This window comes from Cnephaeus nilssonii (assembly GCF_951640355.1).
Source record: "Cnephaeus nilssonii genome assembly, chromosome: 22".
Taxonomy (NCBI): Eukaryota; Metazoa; Chordata; class Mammalia; order Chiroptera; family Vespertilionidae; genus Cnephaeus; species Cnephaeus nilssonii.
In genome coordinates, this window is record NC_137093.1 from 18,506,008 (window position 1) to 18,523,930 (window position 17,923).

At 39.0% G+C, this 17,923-nt stretch overlaps 1 protein-coding gene across 3 annotated transcripts in view; it reads right to left on the reverse strand.

Annotated features, from left to right (window-relative positions):
* Window positions 1-3,180: 3,180 nt before the first annotated feature.
* The window catches only part of ZBTB44 (zinc finger and BTB domain containing 44), a 45,909-nt gene continuing 31,166 nt past the window's right edge, over window positions 3,181-17,923 (reverse strand). Inside the window, exons 3-6 of one of the 3 annotated variants that reach the window (XM_079763145.1) lie at window positions 14,441-14,525; window positions 11,894-12,006; window positions 10,322-10,622; window positions 3,181-7,160 (exon numbers count right to left, since the gene is read on the reverse strand). In XM_079763145.1, the coding sequence (XP_079619271.1) occupies window positions 6,878-7,160; window positions 10,322-10,622; window positions 11,894-12,006; window positions 14,441-14,525 (782 nt within the window). In that variant the 3' untranslated portion in view covers window positions 3,181-6,877. Of the gene's footprint in view, window positions 7,161-10,321; window positions 10,623-11,893; window positions 12,058-14,440; window positions 14,526-17,923 lie in introns of all 3 variants that reach the window. The other 2 variants (XM_079763144.1, XM_079763146.1) reach the window with 2 other exon arrangements.

Genomic DNA, 17,923 nt, shown 5'->3' on the forward strand with positions numbered 1-17,923 from the left:
CAAAGCAAACACTATAGGCTCAGAACAGATTTGAAAAAACAATATTCACATTGATTACAATAACTCCAAAAATGATTGTAATGTTCAAACGGCACTTAGTTTACAAAAAAGTCACAAAAAATATATATATATATATATATGTCATCACCAAGAACTACGGTTCCTGTAAAATACTAATAGCCAGAGACTAGTATACAAAATGTGAGGTTCTGACACTGTGTACATTGTTAGGAAATAAAATCCCACACCATTGTTGTTGTTGTTGAAAGTCAAACATGCCAAGGAACTTATAAGCTATGGCCACGGTCACTGAGAAAAGCCATACTTGAATGAGATGACTGGGTACAGAGCTGGTGAACGGGGTGGGGGGCTGGCGCAGTGGAGAGAGCTGCACCGGTTGTAGGAGGGGGTAGAAGACGAACACCATCTACATAATTTAATTCACATTTCCTCCCCCAAGGGTTTCACAAATGCCAGTGCCCCACGAAGAATCATAATGCTGTAACAGCAGGTCTCCCCAGCCTCCCTGATGCTGGGCTGTAGGAAATAGGACTAAAGCAGCCGCCCTGAAGACTGCGGGGCAGTTACTGCTGGGCTGGTGGTACTACAAAGGCCTCCAGTTTTAAATGGAGCCGGACTTACATGTTCGCTCTGTAAAATACTGAGCTAATGTAGCAGCAAATATGAAATTACAGAAACAAACCCACGATTTTATTTAAAAAATCCATCTCTTGTTAACATCAAAACAGTTTTTTCCTTCATATCTGTCTCCTTTAACCAGACATCGATTTCTTCTACCACGGAATTATGATCTGTTGTCTCAGTCTGACTTTCTCATTTTGTCGCTGTGGAAAAACGCATGTCCTAATGCTGGAAAGTTTAAATTTACTGTTAAAAACGGGAATACAGGAATTTTAAAGTAAAAGAACAAAGTCTGTTCTAAAAGTCTCTCTCACAAATATATATATATTTAAATATTAAAATAGGCTACATAGACTCTTTATAAAATGGCTTTTGAAAAGATAGTAGAGACTCGAAGAAGCCATACGCTACCCTCCGGTCGGACTAAGGTGCCATTAGGGTGCCTTACACAGGCAGCGCTCTCCACTGAGGCAGGAGCACAGGAAAACAACAGAAAAATCAACGACTACTGGGACTTGGATTGAAACCAAATCCCACCCTTTTAGGACTGTTCTTTATTGAAAATACCTTGAAATCTAGGCATCAGAAGCCAGCACTCTGTACAAGGAAGAAATGAATCAAGTCTAAGGATCTGACTCTTTCCAAATAAATACCCGGTGGCACTCACTGCAGGTACCTGCGAGACGAAGAGCAGTGCAACTTCCAACCACGCGCCGGACTCCTCTCGGCATGAGGGCCTCGATCGGCACCTGCCACCTGCAACCCCAGTGCCTCAGAGAAAGCGCTCAGAATGACCAGCCCCACTGATACGCAGGGGACAAGGGCTCCTGGAGAGCAGGAGGGCTTCTCCTCAGCAGGGGACGGACTGTGTGTGGTGACCTGAACATTCATTTACAGTGAGATTTTTAAAAACTTAACTGAATAATGAAAACAATATGGTTAGATGGCATTTGGGAAAAGAAAGACAATTTAAAAGTTATAGCCCCTTAAGCCATCAGGCAGCAATTTTATCAATGAATCATCACAATTGATGAGCAATTTTATCAATCATCACATTAGCATTTTAAGCTAATCAGAAAAAATTATTCAATTGAGAAGAGAAAGGCAATAAAAATTTGATTTTAGAAAGAGGCACTTCAAACTAAAATTTATTTATTTATTTATTTTGCCAGAATGGTGTGACTCAGCGGTTGAGGGTCAACCCAGGAGCCAAGAGGTCACTGGTTCAGTTCCCAGTCAGGGCACAGCCCAGGTTGCAGGCTTGATCCCCAGGGGGGGCATTCAGGATACAGCCAATCAATGATGCTTCTCTCTCATCAAGGTTCCTCTCTATCCCTCTTCCTTCCTCTCCCTAAAAATCTTAGGGGAAGAAAAGTGATTACAAAAATGAGTTTAAAAACTTTAAAATAGGTTTTTGTCTTCTATCAGTGGTCAGAACTCTTCATTCTTTGTAAACGATCATGTAAACAGCAGCCCTGGCATTGGCTGGAGCTGCCCGGGGCCTATGCAGAGGAAGCTTGCTTAACTCACACTTTGAGGCAGGCTCATTGCTCAGATACTGCCAACTGAGAGTCCTGTGACATCGCCTTCCAGCGCGCAGAGGCTATGTGTAAAGGCATAAGCGCATGGATCTATTACTTTATCATAAAAATATAATCACTATGATATAGTGAAACCATCTAACTGTATATTTATTATGAAGTAAAAAAAAAAAAAGTAACACCTATGATGTCACCTAGAGTCTTCTCCCATAAGCTGACAGATTTAACTTTCTATTACTAAATCTCAAGATACTTATTATCTAAAAATGGAATATCCAGAGTGTTCGTTCCCTAGTTGAGCCTGAAAGCTGGTTCAATTTTACTTCATTGTTTAATCTGAACCATTATTGCTTTTTGCAAATTTGTCTTGCTGAGGACTATCTACATGGTCAGACAACTCAAAGATAAAATTGGGTCCAAGCAAAATAAGGAGTTACTTAGGAGTTTGATTATTTTAATGTAAAGCCTGTAAGACTATGTTCAGCTATAACTAGTCTCACAGACGTGTTTACTATAATGGAGATTCCCCCAATTTTGTTTCCTGCTTCAGAAAAAAAAAAATCAAGCTTCTATATATTCTTTCAGTAACTTGCAAAACATAAATATATTATAAAAGCATCTTATGTCAATAACTCACAGTGGAAAAACCACATTACCTTTTAGCAACTTTGGGTCCTTTCAAAGCAAACTTTGAAGCCTCCCCCCAATTAATATTAACACCTAGAAAACTATGATCCCTCACTTGGATGTATGTGTATTTCAGTTATAACTTCACCTTTCCCGGATGAGTGGAAATACTTAAGTGCTGCATGAAAGTTTCTCCTTCTCTTCATCAATTCCTCAAATCTCAAACTCTTTTCAGTTAAATATTACAATTTTAGGATTGTTCATTCATCAAGTACTACTTCTCTCCATGTACTATTCCAGTATCCATCAGCACACAGTAATGTTGTTTGTTCTCCCCGCCGCCCCCCCCCCCCCCCCCCCCCCCGCCGTCCAGGGACTACAAAACTGAGAGATGAACACACGATCTGAGAGTCTTCAAAATAAAAGCCACTAAACCAGACAACTGGTCTCTATTCAGATTAAGGTAAGTACAAGAATAAAAAATAAGAAATAAAATACTGAAAGAGCAATACAGCTTTCAAAGGCTCCCAGGGAACTGTTTCCACATCAGGAGAGACCGACTCAGTAGTCTGAAGGTAACAGTGTTATCAATAATAAATACATCAGATGTGCTGGCTAGTCCACCACTTTGGTAAAATACTTTAGCGAAATGGAAGCTTTTTTGTTTTGAAAGCCAAAGGGCTTTATGTCCTAACAAGGAACCAAATTACTGTAAGCCAGAGTGGTTGCTGAAATATAAGACTGAATGAGGCTATTTAAACATTTTAGTACACTTTGTCTCACTGAAATCAAGAACTTTAAAAACTGACAATGTAACTAAATGTATAACTAATTACTTGAAATAAAAATTAAGATGACTTGAAATTCAAATTAAGAAAAATTCACTTAAATGTATTTGTGGGTGACAAACTCCTTTTGCTTCCCTTTACAGAAAACTTAAAATTCCAAAAATATTAAATAAAACCCAATATTCACCTGTTTCTGAATTAGTATAATCACTGACATGCTCCAAGTGTCCACTGTTAGAAACGGAGAGCAACTTCAGGAACTCAACACCCAGTGCACCACCACAAACATCTTTGCTCATTTCTAAACTATATCCCACCTATGTGGTAGCTTATTTATGGAAAATAAATGTTTTCTTGTATAAAATACTTGGTTTTAAAAAGGCAATTTATTCTGTATCCTAAAATTTAAGCCCTTTAAATATCAGTTACCCTCTTGGGCCTAAGAAAAAGATAGCTATGCTTAAGTATTCTAAACTGGACTCTTTAATGTTTAATTATACTGACAGTTTCTAATGACTGAGATAACGTAACTGGCTTCCATCTGTTTGCAATGTTTTCCATATATTCTGGTAAAAATTACATGTCCAAACATCCCTCATTTGCATGAATTTTAAATAAATCCAATTACCACTATGTACTATTATCCCTCGAAAGGGATCTATCGATAAGCTAAATATCCTTAAACTGTGTGTCAAGAAAAACATGAGCCTCCCTGAGAGAGAGAAGGCCTTTGTTTATATCGTTTTATGTTCAATTCTAGTTAGTTAACCATATTGCTAAGATTTGGGAAGAAGACAAGTAAGTATGCATTTTCACAGTATTATACTCTAATTTTTCAAAAAATTGGAAATCTGTGCAATTGTTAATTGCCAATGAAAACCTAAAGTTTCCATCTGGGGAAGAATAGCCAACGGTGGTAATTCCACATTCTGAGAACAGTCTACCTTACAGCTGCCCAGGCTGTGCCAGCTCTGTTCAAGTAGAGTTCTCAGGCAGGTGTGTAAAACACCTTCTACCAACAAGATCCTAACGCATTTATTTAACCCCACTTCTTTCCTTCTTTTCCTTTAAAAAAAACCTACAACTGAGGGCAACAACTTCTGGTCATAATTTTACCTATTGTTTGTCTCGTCCATGTAAGATGAAAAAATTAACTGTGACATTTACCTACCGGCAGGCATAACTGTTTCCAAAGTATCTGACACTGAAAATAAGAATCGCTGACCTTTCCATCTGGGACACAGCAGGACTGTTACCGAGGGGCTGTTGCAGAAAGCAGTTCAACCCTATTTTGTCAAGAAGCATGAGTGTGAGCCCATCATAACCTGCACAGGTAGCCTTTCCTGAAGGTAATATGCACACATTTGAGAGCAAAGGGGTAAGAACAGATTCACGAGTGAGGTTAGGAGTTGGAAACAGGTTAAAGGCAGAAGAATACGGAAAGAGACTAAAAGAAAATTAGCCTTAAAAAACTTCAACGAGTTTACTTTTCCTTCCTTTACATTTGTGGGGGGATAAAGCAAATTACAGAATTAGCAAATTAAAAAAAAGAGAGAAACAAATCACTAAAACTTAAAAAATGTATTTTATTATTAAGGTCTAGCACCTGGACAAAATTCAGATCTTGTTTGCTGAATAAGAAACTGTATTTTGTTCCCTTTTTTTCTGATCTAATCAGGTGCTCTCATAATTATTAAACTTTGGGTATATACATAGTTACTCAAAGTTCCTTGTTCATAAACTTATGAATATTCCAGATCAAGGTAAGTGATGCTTTAACTGGTACTAGATGAAAAGTATACTCCAGCCTAGAGTATCATATAAATTCAACTATAAATCAGAAAGTTTCATTAGTTAGCAGCAAAAAGGTGATATTCATTAATTTAAGATTCTGTTTTTCTTTAGTCTTAACAACTATTTCCCCCCAGATTTCTGAGTCACAGACCATCATTCTATAGACTATCCTCATCTTTTACATTATTGCTTACATTGTGTAAAAACTACACTAACTGATTTTAATAAACTTGGCAACGTCTAAAAATATTTTGGGACAAGGATAACGTATCACTGCCATATGGAATTTTTGTAAACAATCTTAGCTGAGTTAAGAACGTAGTCTTAACATAATTTTTATTTTGTCTAAAACAGCACAAAAACATCCCCAACAATACATAAACCTACATATAAAATATAGAATATCTCCGATATTTTTCCTTTATATAGTATCATGACCGCATATGCAAGGAAAGTATTGTGGGTGGGGCAAGAGGAAACTAATTTAGGCAGTGACCTAATTAGTCAGACATTAACATTCAAAGACCAGGTGGACAACTTCAGCCAGAAAAGTAGTATGATAAAGAGCTCCTATGAAATTGGAATTTACATACTACATTCTCCATTCCTGGTCATTCATGCATAGCTGGACTATTCTCAATCATGGTTTTTGCCTTCTTTTGTAGAAGAAAGGTAAGATTATTTGGAGGACTGGTTCTATAAAGATTCAGGGAATGCCTATTCCCAATATTGAATTTTCACCACAAAAAATCAGAATAGAAAGGACAAAACTAAAAAAACAAAAGCAAAACCAGGCCCAGGCAACAGGGCTCAGCGGTTGAGCGTTGACCTATAAACCAGAAGGTCACAGTTTGATTCCTGGTCAGGGCACATGCCCAGGTTGCAGGCTCCATCCCCAGTGTGGGTCATTCAGGAGGCAGCTGATGATTCTCTCTCACCATTGAAGCTTCCTCTTTCCCTCTTCCTTCCTCTATGAAGTAAAAAAAAAAAAAAAAAAAAGTATTTACCTCAATTTTTAAGATAGCTTACCATAAATACTTCCAAAAACAAAAGGCTTTACAAAATACTGTACAACGTCTGGTGTACAGGAGTAAACATCTATTCAGGCCATCTGTCAAATTCCTTTTAGTAGTTGGTTTCTGGTGTGCCCTTTCATCTCAGGAAGGTCAACATTCACCAGATTCCTTCGTTACCTAATGATCTGTTGTTAGCCTATTAACAACAATACAAGGAGAAACTACTAGATGTTTTAAGTCCATCGGTTCTCCTTACGTCCAACAGTTGTATTATATTTCGACACCATGTTATTGTGTACTTACAGAAGCAATCTCCCAGTCATGAAAAATAAAACATCAATTGCAGGGTTCACAAAGTAAAACGGGAAATTCTTCCCCAAAACCTTTTTAAAAAAATAAAATTAAATTTAAATGTACAAGACCAAGCACAGGCACTTTCCAAAAACCAAAATGAAGTCAAACCATGGAATTACTCAATAGTTATAGAAGACAGCTCTGATTTTGGGGGGTCCTCTCCGGTGGCCTCGGCACAAGCACTGGTCTTGGGCTGCTCTGTTATTTCTTCCTCCTTTTCTGCCAGCCCGCCAAGAGACCCCAAGGGAAAAGTGCTTTCACAATTCTGGGTTGAGGAGACCTGTGAAATTACAGGCATTTGAACAGAGGAGTTGCTTTCAAAACTGTGTTCTCCAAGATCATACTGAACAAGGGCCTCTTCTTGCTCGTGGTTTAAGTAGTCCGGTACTAGGAAATCACTAAGAGGCAAAGGATGAAACAGAGTTAATTCTCAAACCTGTAGTAAACAAGACACAATAAAAAGACCTGATTTGTAAAACAAGATCAGGATGTTTTATTTCTCCAATTCTTTTTTTAAAAAAATATATTTTATTGATTTTTTTACAGAGAGGAAGGGAGAGGGATAGAGAGCCAGAAACATCAATGAGAGAGAAACATCGATCAGCTGCCTCCTGCACACCCCCCACTGGGGACGTGCCGCAACCAATGTACATGCCCTTGACCGGAATTGAACCCGGGACCTTTCAGTCCGCAGGCTGACGCTCTATCCACTGAGCCAAACTGGTTTCGGCTCTCCAATTCTTAAAGGAAGATTAAATTTAAGATTTTAGTCCTAGTCAGTTTGGCTCAGTGGATAGAGCATCAGCCTGTGGACTGAAGGGCCCTGGGTTCAATTCTGGTCAAGGGCATGGACCTCGGAAGAAGGCTCGATAATGGGCCCTGTTTGAAGTGCGTGTGGGAAGCAACCAATTGATGTTTCTCTGTTTCTCCCCCTCCCTTCCAATCTCTCTAAAAATATCCTCGGGTGAGGATTAACAACAAAAATTAGGAATTTAACTTTTAAAATGTCCTAAATATGAACCTAAGCGCTCTATTAAAACCAAAGTACATCAACTCACTACCACCAGTAGATAAGATTTAATGTCACCTTTCTTTTATGTAGAACAGTTTCTATTAAGCAAAGACCATTTGAATAAAATTATGCTTAACCTTTCTTGGACTACATACTTATTAAAAGGTATATAAGTCCTGGACTTATATAACCAACAATGCTCAGTTGGTTAGAGCATTGTCTTGATACACCAAGGTTGCGGGTTCGACCTACAGTCAGTGCACATACAAGAATCAACCAATGAATGCATAAATAAGTGAAACAACAAATCGCTGTTTCTCTCTCCCCCTCTTCCTCTAAAAATCAATCAAAGGTAGTATCCTTATACATAAATGACCTTATATGAAATCTAAAAAACTAACTTATGTGTGCCCTGCTGTTACATTTGGCATGTAAAAACTAATAAATTACATCTGAAACAGAATGCTATGAGATAAGTTACATTTTAGTCCTCAGAGACTCATTTACTAATATTGAAAGTACTTAAGTCTATTGATATAAATAAGTATTTACTGAATGTAAAATATACCAAAATTTTAACTACAGTAGATATTATTCCTGAGTGGTGAGATCAGAAAAGGCCTTAATTTCTTATATTTCATACTTTTAAATATTTATTAAATTTTCTACAAGTATTTTTGTAGTTAAAACTTATTTATTGTTTTAGATGTTTTAAATCTTGATTGCTTCATAATACTAAAATGTCAACTCATACACTTGTTATTTTATAATTGAGTTGTCCAGTATTAATAAAAAAATTAAAATCTGCTCATAGGTACAGCACTTTCAGATGTCATGTGACACTTTCTAAAAACTCTTCAGGTGTCAGACAGGCGGTGTGGAGGACAGAGGGGCTCTGGGTATGAAAGATACAGAAGAGGAGTGGTTAATGGACACTATTTTAGTCCCAAACAATGTTTACTGTGACATGTATAATCGAGGTTCAATGATATGACCACCAGATGCTCAGAGTTAGAAATAATTACATTAAACAAAGTGAATGTCTGATTTGAAGAGAACAAAATCTATGTAGGAATATTTGGAATTTCTTGAGAAATAATATTTAAAAAGTGGTTTAAAATTTAAGATTCATTTTATAAGAAACTGAGCATGCCTATAGATGTATTAAAAATGGACAACAGCCCTAACTGGTGTGGCTCAGTGGATAGAGCATGGGCCTTCGGACTGAAGGGTCCCAGGTTCGATTCCGGTCAAGGGCATGTACCTTGGTTGCGGGCACATCCCCAGTAGGGGGTGTGCAGGAGGCAGCTGATCTATGTTTCTAACTCTCTATACCTCTCCCTTCCTCTGTAAAAAAAAAAAATCAATAAAAATATATTTTTTAAAAAAATGGACAACAGAATTTTGTATCTAGAGGGAACCTTGGAAATCACCTTTCTAGCCCACATTTTATCCTTTTCTAACTTGCAAGCCCCTTCATCGGGAAAGTGACATACTCCATCACAACAGCAGTTTATGGCAAAGCTAGAACCTGATTTCCTCAGATACCCTATAAATCAGAAAGGCAATTCCATCACAAACTATTAATATTAAAAGCATGAAGTTTTAAGCTAAAAGGAAAAAAGGAAAACCACTTGATCTAAATAATCATATCCATTATAACTGCTACTGCAATTTTTCTTATTATATATTCCTTTATATAGAACTAAAAAAAGAAATGCTCAAGAATTTTATTAACATCCAAAGAGTCTGAAGTAATCCAATATCACTAAGTATTATCTGACATGGCAAGTTTCCAATAAGGTCCACTTAAGATCCACTATAGCAGGGGTCCTCAAACTTTTTAAACAGGGGGCCAGTTCACTGTCCCTCAGACCGTTGGAGGGCCGGACTATAGTTTAAAAAAAACTATGAACAAATTCCTATGCACACTGCACATATCTTATTTTGAAGTAAAAAAACAAAACGGCAAAAACACCCGCATGTGGCCCGCGGGCCGTAGTTTGAGGACGCCTGCACTATAGAATTACTTTAACCATATATATATGTGTGTGTGTATATATATAAAACAAAACACCAAAAACACAAGAGGAGCCCGGCCAATGTTGCTCAGTGGCTGAGCACTGACCTATGAACCAGGAGATCACAGTTTGATTCCAGGTCGGGGCACCAGGTTGTGGCCTCAATCCCCAGTAGGAGGCATGCAGGAGACAGCTGATCAATGACTCGCTCATCATTGATGTTTCTCTCCCTCTCCCTTCCTCTCTGAAATCAATAAAAACGTTATTTAAAACCTTAAAAAACAAAAAAACCCTCAAGAAGATCAGTAGCCTATTCCTATAGAAAAAGATTCCTAATTTCAAAAATAGTATTTTTAATTGTCTATACTTAGATTTAGCAAAATTTTATCAGATTGGAGTATGGATTGGATTTTAAAAGGAACGTGACTGGTTACCTGGCAGCCTGATAAAGACAGAGCAGGCTGCCCTAGAAGCAGGAAGAGAGGTCAGAAAGCAGTTTTCCTGGGGTTCTCGCTGTGCACCTCACCTGCTCTGGAAGTAGTTTGCTAGCTCTGACGCTTCATGGTTCAGACTCCTCAGGTGCACGATTAAATTTCCAGAGTTGGTGAACATGGCGCCACATGTTTTGCACTCGTAAATCCGAGGCTTGCGGATAATGTGCCGGGAAACCCTCATGTGGTGCTTATATTCCCCGAAGGAAGTGAAAGTGGCACCACATATCTGGCACCGGAAACAGCGTTTACCTTCATGCTTTAGGCGATGCATCTTTAGCGAGTAAGCCCTGGTGAACTTTTTTCCACAGCGGTCACACTGAAATGGTTTAATTCCTATAAAATAAAATAAAATATTATCTGAAAACAAATTAACTGAGTTTATCAACCTCACAAATTTGAGTTATCATTCTGTAGCAATAGATGATTTGAAAATACAAAAATCACCAGCAAAAGTGAATTGCAATTCATTATCTTAGGAAAGATACAGAATATCTGAAGTTGCTACTTAAAAACAAAACAAAACAAAAACAAAGGCAAGAGGGGTGGAGTAAACTAGGTAATATACACTCAAATCGGTATCTGAAAACCCTTCAAAACCATCTATTTTACAAGCTTCAAAACACAATTTATCTACAGTATTTAAACATGACCCAAATTCCCTGTAACGTTTGTTTCATTTCATTAGTGAGTTTTATATTGAAAAGATGTGAAAAAGATTAGTACCTACTCTTCATTCCTCATCTCTGAGAGAAATGAGTAGAAGAAAAATTTAACTTTTCTGAACATAATTAACAATCATGATAGAACTACCATTTGATGACTTGGGTTTTAGGTATTTAATGTAATAGTGATAGGTCATTATCAACAGTCTTGGCAAAAAAATTTAAAAACCTTCAGAATATAATCTGTTGATTTAACAGTCACAGGAAACTGGTATTAGTCACAGGACTGTTAGATGTTTCTAAAGAAGAGTAACATGAGATGGCACAGCTGAACATGACAGCAAGATTTCCGACTTATCAGAGGTCGGTGTTTCACCTCTAAGAATTCTGCCTTTCTGTGATCACTGAACTTAAGTTTCAAATCTGTTTTACACATCATTTATCCAAAATCTCTTTCACAGTAAAAAAGGACTACAAAGCTAACTAGACAAGGCACAGAGAAATTCAGGATTGCAGAATTAAAATTAAATTATTAAATATTTAAAAAATCACTTTTTATTTAGAATTTCAAACTTACAGAGAAAACAGCACAAAGAACACTTATACCCTTTTAACGCCATTTGCTTTACAATCTGTATTTGTGCTTCTATACCTCACATATATACACACACCAACACACCCACCATCTTTTACTTACGTTACACACACACACACTCTGCGCTAAGCTTTAACCCTAATGCTATGCCTGTGGAAACATACTAATAGCTTCTGACACTGCGCTATTTCAACAATAGACCTGGGCTTATCTGTTCTCATGTGACTTCCCACAGATACCTATACATTTTTTAACTAAAAACCACCTGTTTGCTATTTTAAACTGGGATTCCAAAATAAAATGTTTTAGAGTACTCATTCATGCCACAGTAGGGAAGGCGACGTTACCTGAGTGGATGAGCATGTGCTGTTTTAGGTTCTGAATTCGGGTGAATCGCACCCCACAAGTTGGACACTGAAAAGGTCTGTCCGGACCATTTGCGCTGGGCCGTTCTGTACTGCTGGTAGAAGGGGCAATGTAGAGTTGGTAGGGATACTGAACATTTTCCAATCTAAAAAACAGACCAAAGAAGGCAACCAGGCTCCGATTTTTAAGTTGAATAAACAAACATTTAAGTGAACAAAAGAAAAAGCACTTAAAGATTTTTGGAAACAGTTTCACTGTTAGATGAAAAGTTTCATTTGCGGCAATATGAAAAATGTTGTCCAGAATGGCCAGTATCTTAAGCAAGGATGTACAGCCATAGAACACACCATAAACACTTTTACCTCAAGAATCTTTATTCTTTCTAATTCTTTCCTTCCTACTCCTGCTTTAATTTAGGCCCTCATCAATACAAGGCTGAATTAATAACTCCCTCTCTTTAGCCCACAGGCCTCTAATCTATCCTTCTCACTGTTTCACAATGATTTCTCAGATTCAGTCAGCCACCATTTAAACGCCTGCAAAAGTTCAGTTATCTTCAGAATAAAGTCTAAACCCCTTTGCAAGGCACTCTTTATCATCTGAGTTCTGTGTATTTTTCCAGCCTCATGTCTTGTCATAGTCCCCAAACACACCCTATACTAAGCTGTTCCTAATAGTTCTCTCAGTGCTGTGCTTTTGTACACTGAACTTCCTCTATTAGTCTACCGTCTTTGCCGAGATAACGCCTAGTCATTTTATGAAATGTGGTCAAGTTGCCTCCTCCTCCTCCCGGAAGCCTTCTTTGATTTATCAGCGGCTTAGGTTAGCTACCTTCCTATACAGAGCAATAGAACCCTCTGCAGATCACTCGAGATTATGCTTACTTTGCCTATTTTCAACCTCTCTCCTTTCCCACAAATTGGTTTGATTCCTTTGAGGCCAATTTCATCTCTAGTATCTCTACCACTTACCACAGTTTCTAGTATAGAACAGACAACCTCATTAATGTTTGAAATTAAGGAACCCAGGCACATTTACATTTGTTTACACCTTCATTATTTATTCAAATGACTGGTACCTAACCTGTTATGCCAGGTTTAGCTATTCAAGAACAATAAACCTTGTTTGCAGTCTTTGAATGCTTCAAGTTTTCAACACATACAGTATTTAAGTCTGCCCTGGGCTCTCTACGAGGAATTAATTCAGTGGTCAAAGACAGACAATACTCAAGAAAATGATCAGAATGGAGAATTAAAATAGGGTGAACCAATAGTGCTAAGTGCAGCTTTATTTCACACTGGTGGCTAGAAAACGCTCCCTTGAGAATTGACAAGTCCCCAAAGCAGAAACAAGTATAGAATGTCCCATGAACTGAAAGGAGATCTATGTGGCTAGAATGTAGTATGCAAGGAGAATGGTCTAAAGGAGGTTGGGCAGAAGTTGTATCATATGGGGCTTTAAAGGCATTAGCAAGGAATTTAGATTTTAAGTGTGAATCTATAGGAAACAAGACCATTCCAGCAGCTACATGGAGAATGACTGGAGTAGGGGCAGAATGAAATCAGAGGAGTCAAGGCAGAAGATGGTGGTGACTTGGGCTCAGGTGGCTGTAGCAGAGATGGAGGAAAAGTGGACCCGTAAGGGATGTTTTGGAGGCAGAGATGTGAGGACTTGTTTAAGGATGAAGTATGGGGAGTGAGGGGAAGAACAAGTATACTTCCTGGAGATCCTGCTTGAGAAGTTAGGGGAATGATGAAGCTGTTTGAGGGGAGCTAGAAGTCTTGAGTTCTGTCCTGGGCACGGTTAAGTCTGAGATGCCCCCTTACTCATCTATGTGGAAACATCGAGCGAGGAGGGTGAATCTGAAGGTAACTTGGGAATAATGGGTATGTAGATGAGGGTTTGACAAATATTTTCTGTAGCAGGTTAGACAGTAAATATTTCTGGCTCTGCACACCACATGATCTGTTTCAATCACTCAACTCTGCTGTCCACAGACAATGTATAAATAAATAGTGTGGCTATCCTATATAATAAAGATGTAATATGCAAATGGTCATTACGCCTTGACATGTAACGACTGACCGCGTAACCACCAGATCACAGATCAGCAGGAGGGTGGGGCAGCGAGCTACAAGTGGGCAGCGGAGAGCTACAGAAGGGGGCAGGGCAGCAAGCTATGGGGGGGCGGAGGGGGAAGCTACAGGAGGGCGGCAGCAAGCTACTGGCGCATGTATTCGTGCACAGGGCTACTAGTGTTCCAATAAAACCTGATTTGCAAAGGCTGGTGGGCTGGAACTGGCCTCTGGTCCATAATTTGCCAACCCCTGATACAGATACTATTTAAAGAGATGGGACCGGGCAGTTTTAAAAATGCTAAAAAACTGCTGTACAGGTGGTTTGATTTATGATGTGATAAAGCTACCTTGTTACTCTGAAACTTATTATATAATCCCAGATAAAAGACTTAAACTTAAGAGTTGCAAGCACAGTCCTTAAAAGAAATAACCTACTATGTTAGTACTAACCGATCATCATCATCTGCATGAGCATTGGTGCTGGAAGTGCTTTGAAGGGTAGGTAACCCTTCGGTGACACCTTCATCTACCGAACCTGAAAATAAAAGACAGGTGTCAATACTGCAGTGTAAATAAGCCAAGACATTAATTGCAAGCTGTAACTTTAAGCCTTTAAAAACAGACTAATGCAGCGGTTGCCAACCTGTCGTCCTCGGACCCCTGGTGGTCCGTGAGGTCCGAAAGGTTGGAGACTGCTGGACTAATGTATGTGCATATCCTGAATTAATGAAAAGTGTTCTATAATACTTTAAATGTTGATGTGACTTAAAAAGAAATCACATGTAAGACAACAGCCTTATTATTACTTAAAACCTTTTAGGACTATTTCTTTGATTAAATGTTAGAAACAAAGCAATTCAAATGTAAACTAAACAAAAATTTACGCAAAATTAAATGTTATAACAATCACTTAAGGAACCAGACAATTTTACTTTTTAAGTATTTTATTGATTTGAGAGAGAGGAAGGGAGGGGGAGAGAGAGAAACATCAATCAGTTGTCTCCTGCACGCCCGCTACTGGGGATCAAGCCAAGTCACTCCGGGCATGTGCCCTGACTGGAAATCGAACCATGACCTTCTGGTTCATGGGTCGAAGCTCAACCACTGAACCACACTGGATGGGCAACAATTTTTTTATTTTTTAAATTTTATTGTGGCTTGGCCAGTGGGGGACGTGTAGGAGGCAGCGGATCAATGATTCTCTCTCATCATTGATGTTTCTATCTTTCTCTCCCCCCCCTTTCTCTCTGAAATCAATTAAAAATATATATAAACTTAATGGCATTAAAAAAATTTTATTGTGACATACAACTTACTCTACATACTTTTTTTAAAAAAAAGATAGTTCCTTGAAAAATGTTTTACAGTCATTTATGTCTAAGAAGAACACATACTTTTTAAAAATATATTTTGTTGATTTTTTAGAGAGGAAAGAAGAGGGTTAGAGTTAGAAACATCGATGAGAGAGAAACACCAATCAGCTGCCTCCTGCACGCCCCCTACTGGGGATATGCTGGCAACCAAGGTACATGCCCTTGACCGGAATCGAACCTGGGACCCTTCAGTCGGCAGGCTGCCGCTCTATCCACTGAGCCAAACCGGTCAGGGCTTACTGTACATACTTTTACACAGAATTAAAAATTAGCTACAAAGTGAGCACTGTGCAGTCTCCACACAAGTCCCCCTAGACCACTGCCAGCAGCCTAGCAGTCTCCATTTACTCTTCCCTGGCAAGCCCTTCCTTCCAGGCGGCAACCAACATCCTGACTTTAATGGTTACTATTTCCTTCCTTTTTCTTGTCCCTCTTCCTTTTAAAAGTAATTTCATCTCAAATACAGGTACCCATAAACGAGGGGTCATTTTTGCAGGAACACAGCCATGTGCCACCATCTACCATGTCCCATCACTACAATGGCAGAGAGGGGTCATCGAGGCTGCAATAGAGACCATGTGGCAGCTAAGTCTAAAAATACTACCAGTGCCCTTTAAGAAAAGTCTGTCACTCTCAGCATAAATAATATAGTTTAGTGTTGTCTGATTGTAAACTTATATAAATTGAGTCACATTGTATGTATTCTTGTGTCTTGTTTTCCTTCAATATTGTGGACTTATCCATGTTGTCACAGATAAGTGAAATTTAAAAGTTGTTGTATGATATTCATAACCTATCTATTTTTTAATTTTTTAGCATTAACCTTCTGCAAGAAAAGCTACTTCTAAGTTACAGTTTCCTAAAAATAAAAATAGAATATGGACAGCAAGGTAAGAGTCCTTGGCTTCTGATGTTATTAAAGTCAGATATTCTTCTGAAGGTACTGTCACCGCCCCCCCGCCATTGTCTCTATAATGTGTCCAGCTTTGTTTCTTTTATTATTCTTATTGGGATTTGCTGGTATCTTTCATCAATTCTGGAAAATTCTCAGCCATTTTCTTTTCTCCTTCTAGGACTCCTATCAAACCTACGTTTGTATTGTCCATAATTCTTACCTTCTCCACTGCTGTCTCTACCACTGCTCTGTGATGGTTAATTTTTATGTCCACGTGACTGGGCTAAGGACGCCCAGAGAGCTGGTAAAACATTATTTCTGGGTGTGTCTGTGAGGATGTTTCTGGAAGAGATTAGTAAAAATCATCCTCACCAACGCAGGTGGGTCATCATCCCATTCCCTGACCAACAGAAAAAAAGGGCCAAGGAGGGCAAATCTGCTCTTTGCTGGAGATGGGATGTCCATCTTCTCCTGCTCTTGGACATCAGCTCTCCTGGTTCTCAGGCCTTGGCGTCTGTACTGGAACTACACTGCCAGCTTACCTGGGCCTCCAGCCAGCAGAGGTCAAACTGTGAGACTTCTCATCCTCCATAACCAGTCAGTGAATCCCTCCTAAATCCCTATGTATCTGTATCTGTCCTCCTGGTTCTGTTTCTCTGGAGAACTCTAATACAGTCTCTCTTAATTTATCTTCTGATTCACCAATTCTCTTTTTTGTTAAGTCCAAGCTGCTGCCAGTTTTTTATTTTGGTCATTTTTTTTCTTTTCTAGAAGTCCTCCCCCACCAATCTGCTATATTACTTTTTAGTTTACTCTTCTCTGCAATCATTGTTCAAGTTTGCCTGTTTTGTTAAACATAGTAATAAGCATATTTGTTTTATGTCTCTTTATGAAAACCATGCCAATTTATCTCTGCTGCCTGCTTTTTCCTGTTGGTTCTCTATCTGCCGTGTTTCCTTATGCACCCTGGTTGTTTCTGACGGTAGTTATCACCCTTGGAAATGGTTTGCAAGGGACTGATTTGCTGAAGTTAGGATGAATATGTCCCTTTTCAGAGAAGCTTTACGTTTTCCTGTGTTGGTTCCTAGGGGGCACTACCTAAACCATATTCACAAAGATGCAAATGTGAAAGAGGTCTTGGTGGTGGCCACGCGCCCCCTTTTGCTTTTTATCTCCTACTAGAGGCCCAGTGCACGGATTCGTGCAATGGTGAGGTCCCTCGGCCTGGTGAGGGGGCCCGGATTGCAAGAGGGAGGTTCTCACATGACGCACCCCAGAATCGGGCTCCCTTCTCTCTGGTTCCAGGTGCATCACCCGAGAACCGCAACTGCCAAGTCACTGCAGCTCGGCAGCTCCTGCATTGAGCATCTGCCCCCTGGTGGTCAGTGCACGTCATAGCTACCAGTCAGACGGTCGCTTAGGCTTTTATATATATAGATAGTCTGCCCAATGCCAACACAGTGTTTCTACAGCCCCCTGGAGGAAGTGGAGCAGGATTAGTTCTACTGGTATAGAACTCTGGGGTTCCTACTCAATGTGTAGAGCAACTGCTCTAAGATTTCACAACTTTCACATCCTCTGGGTCTTGACTTCTGTTTCCTTCACTCTTGTGGAGTTGAGTTGATTTGTGTTTTGGTGGAGAACCTTTCTTTGTTCTGCCAAGGG